The 9,019-nt window shown below is 46.0% G+C and overlaps 1 protein-coding gene across 1 annotated transcript; it reads left to right on the top strand.

The window, feature by feature from the left end:
* The first annotated feature begins 6,152 nt into the window (after positions 1-6,152).
* Positions 6,153-8,270, top strand: LOC127047123 (alveolar macrophage chemotactic factor-like). The gene is made up of 4 exons (XM_050945088.1): positions 6,153-6,323; positions 6,551-6,677; positions 6,774-6,857; positions 8,172-8,270. Exons 1-4 carry the CDS (start codon positions 6,242-6,244, stop codon positions 8,191-8,193), a joined length of 315 nt encoding a protein of 104 aa, XP_050801045.1. The 5' UTR covers positions 6,153-6,241; the 3' UTR covers positions 8,194-8,270.
* The last annotated feature ends 749 nt before the right edge of the window (positions 8,271-9,019 follow it).

Genomic DNA, 9,019 nt, shown 5'->3' with positions numbered 1-9,019 from the left:
TGCTCCGGGACAGGGACCAGAGAGGAGGACTCCCCCCAGCCCTTCCCTGCCGGCAGCAGCAAGCTCTGGGAAAGAAGCCCCACTTTCCTGTCCCCCCAGCAGCACACTCACCCCCACCACTGTCACTGCATGTGCTTCTAGGGCCTCTCTCAGGTCCAGGAATCTCCCCCACCTCCCCCTTGGTGGGTGCCAGGTGGTGCTGTGTGCGCCTTCTCCCCTGCTGTTGCCCCGACTGTAGCCTCGCTGGGGCTGAGGGAGGGGGCTGCCTCTTTGCCCAGCATGGGGCAGAAGCAGTGACTGTGGGCCAGGGGGTGGGGCTGTGCTGCTGGAGGGTCCTGCCGGTAAAGGGAAGGGAAGGGCAGGCTCAGAGTCAGTCTGCCCTGGCAGTGAGTTGGGGGGCACTAGGGCCCTACAGCAGCAGTTGCTTCAGGTAGGCAACATGGAGCTGCCCTGAAGAGACTGTGTGTCAGTGCCTCTCTGCTCTGGAGCCTAGGAAAGGCGAGCGGGGGGTGGAGGCAGGAAATCGGGGCCTGGGGACACTCAGGGAAGGTGTGCAGGGGGCCACAGCTGGGGCTGGGGCTGGGTCTTCCCCACCTGCCCTAAATATTCATAGAGCTGGGCCCCTAGGCTCTGAATATTGCTGGTGCCCGAGCACCACGTGGGTATGGAACTCACCACCTATGGCTTCAGAATCATCTTCCAAAGATGACGGACCATCTTTCTTGGAAAACAATAATTAAAGTGAAGATTCGGATATGAACTTGTTCCCTTAGGAGAGGGCAGAAGACAAAACAAGCATTCCTGAAATCCAGGGCAAAAGCGATGAGGAAAGGGATGATCCATTTTTCCAACCACCTGACCAAACAGAAGGTGGAAAGAATAACAGTGCTAAAGAGGATAGAGTTACCATTAACATCAAACAAGATCTGTCTAAATGGCCTTCTTTGAGGAGGAGTTTCATACTCAGTGTATCAAGAGAGGTTTACTCTATTTTCAGAGTTGTAACAACAAACTTATAGATTCTGAGGTGCAGTACAAACAGCGGAAACAATCTCTCTGCCCTCTTTTCGAACAAAAACTACCAAACAGGGAGTGTTATCTGAGGCATCGGTTGATGTATTCTAGACCCTCAAGAGCGGATTTCTGTTTTGTGTGAAAACTCTTTCATTGCCTAGCAATCTTAGTACTGTCATAATCCCAGGCTTTATTGATAGGAAAAAAGTAGCGGAGATTTGTTCTCATGAAAACGGTGTGGAACATTGCGATGCAATGGTAGCACGGCTCGTGCATTCGCAAGGCAAGAAACGCATGGACAGGGCAATGACACAGCTGCTTCTAACACAAAATGACTGGAAGAAAGTTTTAAGGCATATTGTGACAGTTGTTAAGCTTCTTGCTGAACTCAGTTTAGCATTTAGAGGAAGGGAGGAAGTTATCAGCTCTCCTCAGAATGGAAATGATCTAGGTATTCTTGAAGCCATTACTGAATTTGACCCTTATCTAAGTAAGCATATTAAATGCTATGGAAACAAAGGGAAAGATCCCCCATCCTATTTATCAGAAATAATCTGTGATGGGTTGTCAGGGCTGAATCCCCTTCTGTTACTCTGAGTGCAGAAGGTGGGGGCCTGCAATGATTCTAAAAAATTAATAACTGCCAGTCCAGGCTTGTATTAAACTCCCAATGCTACAGCTTTTCTCTGACCTTGGCTTGGTAAATGCTGCCACCACTCAAATGCAAAAAGACAACTTGGACCCAGGAAGGAGCACTTGGGAATCCTCCCTGTGGCATACCCTCAAGCCCTTTCAGCCCCTCCACTACCCCCGGGGAAGAGTTGAGAAGGAAAACAAAGAAAATTAGCTGTTGCCACCAGCTAATCAAACAACATGCACAAACCTCTTAGGACACCAAAAATCCAATCCTGCTCTTAAAACAGTAAATTTTATTAAAAACAAAAAGGAAGAAAATACATCTTGAATTTAAGCTTTTACTAGATTTTAAAAGAGTAATTCCAAAAATTAAGTTCCCAAATTAGCTTTCTTGGGGGTTCAGTTTAAAGGTTGCAAGCAAACAAAAGCATCTGGGGTTAGAACAGAGGAGATCCACAAGCCAAAATAAAGAAATAAACCTGATCGTGTCTATCTAAACATTCCCTATCCCAATGATTCCTTCTAGGTATGGAAAATAATTTTTCATACCTGGTTCAAATCTTACACAGCACTGCTGCTTATAGCATTGATGTTCTGTGTCCCTGCAGCCCAGAGAACAACAGACAAAGGGAAAGTTTCTTTCCTAATTTTTAAAAAGTTCTAGCCTTCCCATTGGCTCTTTTGGTCAGGTGCCCATTTTCTTTTCTTTACCTGGAGGACTTTTTACCCCTTTACAGGTAAAGCAAGTAGAGAACAGCTACCAAGAGGGATTTTACAGCTAACTGGCTGGCTGGGTGTCCATCAAAGGGAGCTACCCCCCACCCTTCATTTATCACATGAGTTCTTTGAGCTAATGGGATATAAGGGTTTAGAATTCATTGTAACTGAAGTCAAACAGGGGAAATACTACTCTTTGGTAGTAGACTCAACTTCTGATATCACTCATGTTGATCATTTTTCTGACATTTTATGATACTGCTTACATGGTGACATGAATGACTTAGGTTTTTACCAACTGAAAGCCACACAGTCAAGTCACTCTTCCAGACCATGAAGTCTTTATTGGATGCAAACAACACTGGTATTGAAAACTGCAGAAGTCAGTCATACAATAATGCAAGTAACGTGTCTAGAAAGTATGAAGGACTTGAAGCTCAGATCAGAAGACTAAACCCAGTAGCTCTGTGTGTGCCATGGACAACTCATTCTCTGAACTTAGTTGGAACTTACAGTGCTGATTCTTGCATGGAAGCCATAAACTTTTTCAGTTTTGTTCAGAAACTATATGGTTTTCTTGCAGCATCACCCAGGTGATGGAAGTTTTGTGCAACAATCTTACCAAAAGCGAACAAGGAACTCTCATTGTCCTAGAATCTCTGTCAGATACGAGAGGGTCCTGCCATGCTGAATCTTGTAAAACAATTGTAGTGAACTATGAGAGTGTTCAACATTGTTTGAAAGAAATATCAGAGAATGCCAAGAGAAGGAGTGAAATTCAAAAGGAAGCATGATCATTGTACAAAAGGCTTTGCCTACTGGAAACTGCACTTATGAGTAACTTATAGGATGTGATACTAGAAAGTTTTGACAAAACTAGTCTAAAGCTTCAAAAGCCAGATCTGGATCTTGTCGTTGCTGTTCATTTGCAGACTTCCTTGTCAGAGTTTGTCATGAACTCACGGTCTCCATTGGATGATTTTGAGTAGTAAGCAAAACAAATGGGAGGTGATGTTGATGATCTAATGCTGGTGCCACTCTATACAAGGCCACAGGCATCAGCTAAAAACTGACAAACTCACAGTGAGAAGCCAGACCAGCTCCCTATGATTCAAAGTAGATGATAAAATGTATAAGAATGAGTTTAGTGTTTAAACTTAATGAAAAAACTGGTGAGATGTTGCACGCGTAGTTTTCAATAATCTGTACCACTATAATGTAATAGCAAACACTTGCAATAATATGTCCCTGTAACTAAATAACCCATCAAATGAGAAAGAAACCTTGGGTAATGCAAATGAAGAACTTTAACAGAAAAGTGTTAAATCCTGTGCATGGAAAGCAAATGGTCATGATGTGTGAGATCGAAGACTTTGAAGTGCATTCCTTCCCTCCCATCCTCCGCCATGAAGAAGAGACCTGTGTGGGAACTGCTGCTTCCAGCTTAGGTTCTGTGTGAAGCTATAAATTGGGGCACAAGGAAAAATTCTTTATCTCTGGACTGTTTGGATTCTTACAGAGCAGAAAAATGGAATGAGAAGACGAATTTCCCCAAAATTACTCTGGTTAACCCTAAAATACTTTTGGGAAACTGGCAGATTACTACATCCCTGCCACCTTCTGAAATTATAGACTGTGATTCACCTGTACATATATTTTTATCTGCTTTAACCTCTCAATAACTCTCATTCCTTTTTCTTAGCTAGTCAACTTTTAGATAGCTTACTACAGAACTGGCTACCAGTGTTGTCTTTGGTGTGAGATCTAGGATGCAACGTGCCCTGGATTAGTGACTGGTCTCTTGGGACTGGGTGTAACCTGAATATGTTGTGATTTTGGGTGTAAATTACCATTTATCACATAGTCCATCTTGCCTGGGTGGCGAGATATAATGGACTCACTCAATTATAAGACTGTTAGAGTAGTTTGAGAGTTTACATTTGTTACTGGCTTGGTGAAATCTAAATACAGAAGATACCAACAGCTTGGGGTGTTTGCCCTGCTTTAAACAGTCAGCCCTGAGGCAGGCCCTCACGGTTGTGAGCCACTCGAGACAGAATCACAGATGAGTCCTAGATGAAAAATACAAACACACTGGAAAGCAAAGTCTTCCCAATGGCAAAAGTGACTTCCTTCGGGGAGGAAGGAAATGTGAGGTTGAGTGGTTCTGTGTTATTTAACCTTGACAAGCGAAGTTCAGAACTAAAACCCGAATACATCGATGTTATGTTGAGCCAGCCACAAGGTCTGGCTTCTTTATGTCTCTGGATCAAGTTCAAAGGGAAGAGAAGATGAGAACATGCACTGAGGAGATGCTTTATGCTCATGAGAATGATCCAGAACCTGCGCTTTTGGCTACAATGTATTTTCAACATTCATTAATTTTCAACATTGTTACGATATTGTGACATGCAGGATAGGAGTGCTAGTGGAGTCATCGCATTTTTGCATGACAAAGCTTGGAGTAATGTATTCATGGAGATGAGCCTGTATTTGGCTGTACCATTACCAGCTGTGAAGCAGAGAATTGTTCTGCAACTTGCCTGGGTGAAAACCAGTCTTTGGTCAAGTAGGATAGAAAAAGCTTAATACTCTTGTTGTTCTGATAATCGAATGTAATTTCCTTTGTGCACACTTGTTTGAGCAAATAATAACTAAATTTGTGGCACTTAACATTTGCAAGGTGCCATTTTAAACATGCAGCATTTCAGGACTCAAGTGTTTTTTACTTTTGTTGTTTGTCCAGCCAGTCTACAATCTGTTCATTGTGTTCAATTTCCTTTTAGTCAATAATATGCATGAGGTTAAAGCAACAAAGAGTCCTGTGGCACCTTATAGAGTAACAGACGTATTGGAGCATGAGCTTCCATGGGTGAATACCCACTTGGTCGGATGCAGGACTCGTTGCTTTTACAGATCCAGACTAACACGGCTACTCCTCTGATACTTGAATGCATGAGGTTGACTTTCACAAACCAGGTACTCTTTGGCTTTCCTTAATACCCTGTTCACATGAAAGGGAACCTCCAAAAAACGTTAGCCCAGGGGTCTCCAATCTCCTTAATTGGGCCCTGCTTAGGAACAATACATCTTTTAGGGGATTTCATCAGCTCTGTTCTCAATCTGTACATATGATTTAGTGATTTGATTGGAGAGCAGGGGCAGAGGGAATCTAGTTGGGAACTGATGCTGGCTTAGTTGAAATAAGTAGCTGGGAGCTCAGAGCTGGTGGATAGCCATTGTAATGGTTCTGTATTAAAGGATTATTAATAATAATAAAAAATTCATGCATATTAACTAGTTGTATATTAACTACCAAACTTGGAACCTTAGCGTTACATTTCCTTGAGAAATGGAACCTCTTTGCCAGGCTGGTTAATGTTATTTTCCCCCGGGGAGCCCCAGGCACAGGTGGGGCGCTGGGTGTAGAGAGAACACAGCTCACTCCTACTAATGATTACCTGGCCGCTGCTTAGCACGCAGGGCCAGTGACCCCCGGGCAGGCTGACCCCGCCTGGGAAGGGCCGCGGCGGGTTAGCCTCAGGCCAGGGTGTTATTTCTCTCCCATGCTCACAGCCTGACTGTGCCTGACCCATCCACGGCCCATGTGAGCCACGGGATGGGGAATGCGAATCCCCGCCTCCCCTCCCCGGGTGAGTGTGCCCCGCACCACGGGATGGGGAATGGGAACTCCCCGCCTCCCCCGCCTCCCCAAGTGAGTGAGCCCCGCACCACGGGATGGGGCTCCCAGGAATTCCCCGCGGGCTGCGGGTGGCTGACCCAGCGGAGATAAAAGCGGCCGCGGGGCGCTGCGGTGGCTCAGAGCTGAGCCGAGTCCAGATCCCAGCACCAGACTCAGCCACCAGCCGGGACCATGAGCCGCCCCCAGATCTTCGCCCCCGGCAGCGCCCTGCTGCTGCTGCTGCTGCTGGCCGCCTGCGCCGCGCTGTGCCGGGGTAAGGGGCTCGCTGCGCCGGGGTGGCCCCGGGACCGGGCTGGGGGAGTCTCGCTTCCCTCTAGGGCTTGGAAGGACGGATCGGACCCAGGTGTCCGAAAGCCGGCCGGATGCAGGGGATACCCGGGCCGGAGGCATGGACCGGACCCAGGATGTGTCCCGGGACGCCCCTTTGCAGAGTATCTAGCCGCCGGCAGGAGCTGAGTCTTTCTCCTCCTCCCCGAGCAGGTGCCCCCATGGCCGGCGAGCTGCGGTGCCGGTGCCTGCAGACCGAGGCCGCGGTGATCCACCCCAAGCGCATCGCCCACGTGGAGCTGATCCCCGAGGGGCCCCACTGCGGGGTGCCAGAAGTCATGTAAGTATCGGGGCCCTGCTGCCCCCCCAGCCTGCGCCCCCCTCCCCACCCCGCCAGCCCTGCGCTCACCCCGCTTTCCCCTCTGCCTCCCCGCAGAGCCACCACGAAGCACGGCAAGAAAGTCTGTCTGGATCCCACCGCGCCCTGGGTCAAGCTGATCGTCACCAAGATCATGAACAGGTACCTGCCCTGGGGGTGCTCCCAGCAGGAGCCAGCTCTAATCTGGGCGCTGCCGGGTGTCGCAAGGGGTGTATCGATGTAATGAGCTGCCCCTGGGGGGTAAAAGGAAAATGGGACTTGCTTATAGCAAAAACAAACCCAGATCCCAGGCTTGGCGTCATCATTGATTTAATAACCCAACCCGGAGCATTGGCTGGAAGCGGGACTGGGCTGGCAGAAGACCGTTCTTTACAGAAATGTTTCCCCTCTGCTTAATAGACTGTTTGTCATCATTCAGAAATTGTCCTGTGAATTGATTCAAGCATCAGCACAAGTTAATAGTCAAAGCCTATTAAAAGGGGAGCTGGATTCACCCTAGGACAGTGTATGAGATTTCCAGCCTTTAGAAATGGGGTGATGAGTGTGCAACGTGGTATTGGCTACCCCAGGTTCTCCAAAGCGATGATATAGACAGGCGCGATTTTTCTCCACCACTGTCCTGGCTGAAAAATATTAACTACATTTACAAAGCAATAGAAAGAAAAGTAGGAGCCTTATAAAGCCACATGCAAATCAGGGATTACTATTAATGTTCAGATATCCAGAAATCTGATTAGTGTGACTTCTTGTGATTAAAGAGCCCATTCCAGCAACCTGGTGCTGGACCCAGTTCTGCAAACACTTACACCTCTATCTTCTTTACTAGCTTAATGAATAAAACTACAGGCATATTAGTCTGTGCATTGTAGAACTGGGTCCTAGACTGCTTTCTTTGATGCTACACTAACCCTATGTATTTCTGTTGTGTTCCAACACAAATGAAGGTAGTTTTAATGATGATTAGCATATCTCTATTGGTAGAAATTCATTTCCTAAAATTGACCTTATGTCTCTTTAAAATATAAAAAACAAAACAAAAACAAATAACCTTTTAGTATCCAAGTGACTTGTCATCCATTCCCATTGGGTCCAGATTCTGCCACTCTTACTCATCCTGAGTAATATCTCATTCCCCCAGAAGTATCACTGAAGTCAGCTACAACTGGTTCCTGCTACCTATTTCCCTTTGTCAGTCTGGCTGAGACAACCTTTACCAAATAACGGACCCTATGACTTCAAGGGAGAAAGCCTAGCTCTGAAACACTCATTGTTCAAAGCAATATATAGCTGAGGGTTATTAGTTATTTTGGAGTTCTCCGTTCAGTTTTCAAAATACTAAGTGCTGAGATAACGCCAGTCTTGGCAAAAACTATTTTCCTTCAAAGCCAGTCTGGGTCATATCACATTGGCTGAGTGCATAAGTGCTGATTTTAGCTCATTTCATTTCCCTTTCAGTACAACATCAAAAAAACCATGAAGAAAACCTCTGGATTTGCCTGCCAAGAAAATGGCATTTTGTGTCCCTGGACTGCAAAAAAAATATTTTTTTCTGAATTTGTGCTCCTCCTATTTATTAAATATTTGTTTGTAATACAGCAAGATTTTACTGTATTAATTTAAATATTACAGCATACTTTGTAATTAAGGTGGCTATGTTACCCCCTCACTAAGAGAAAACAGAATCAGAAAGCCGGATTCATTGTGTTCTAGTAGCACACGCTTTTACAAGCATTCCCTTGGTGGACCATTTCAGAAGGTGATCTTATGGACTGTCCCATCCCAACACTCTGATGATGTCCACTATTTGGTTAACTTTCCGCACACCATCAGGAAGAGCTCTGGACCATGGAAAAGAGTTTAGGAACCACTATATTCATGTATTTCATGACAGCATCTCCAGTGTAATACCTGGCAGTCCAGTGTTCAAAAGTAAGACATGGATTTTTGTTTAGATTTTCATTTTTTTATATAGCAGCCAAGGGAAAATGATTTGCACAGCTAATCCCCAAAACATCTGATCAGTTCTGTTCTGCACACACTCCTGACTGATATAAAAAAACTTTCCTAGCTAAAGTGGCAGTGTTTCTCAAACTGGGAGGCCTGACCGAAAAGGGGGGGTCACAAGCCTATTGTAGGGGGGTTGTGAGATCATAACAATGTCACTGGGGGAAAGAGGAGCTGGGGGTGGGGGACTGGAACAACATCCATTGCTCTCTGGCTGCCCAGCTCTGATGGCAGCGCTGTCGGCAGCAGCAGCACAGAATTAAGGGTGGCAGTACCATACAGTGGCACTGCCTTTAGAG

Source organism: Gopherus flavomarginatus, chromosome 3 (assembly GCF_025201925.1).
Source record: "Gopherus flavomarginatus isolate rGopFla2 chromosome 3, rGopFla2.mat.asm, whole genome shotgun sequence".
In the NCBI taxonomy this organism is placed as follows: domain Eukaryota; kingdom Metazoa; phylum Chordata; order Testudines; family Testudinidae; genus Gopherus; species Gopherus flavomarginatus.
The sequence above is the reverse complement of the archived record's forward strand: the minus strand, read 5'-3'. Positions and strand labels throughout refer to the sequence as shown.

Bases quoted from the DNA above. Each gene is read 5' to 3' on its own strand.
- LOC127047123 (XM_050945088.1), top strand. From the start codon at position 6,242: ATGAGCCGCCCCCAGATCTTCGCCCCCGGCAGCGCCCTGCTGCTGCTG. The intron at 6,324-6,550 runs GTAAGGGGCTCG...CTCCCCGAGCAG, and splicing joins CTGCGCCGCGCTGTGCCGGG to GTGCCCCCATGGCCGGCGAG. The intron at 6,858-8,171 runs GTACCTGCCCTG...TTTCCCTTTCAG, and splicing joins GTCACCAAGATCATGAACAG to TACAACATCAAAAAAACCAT.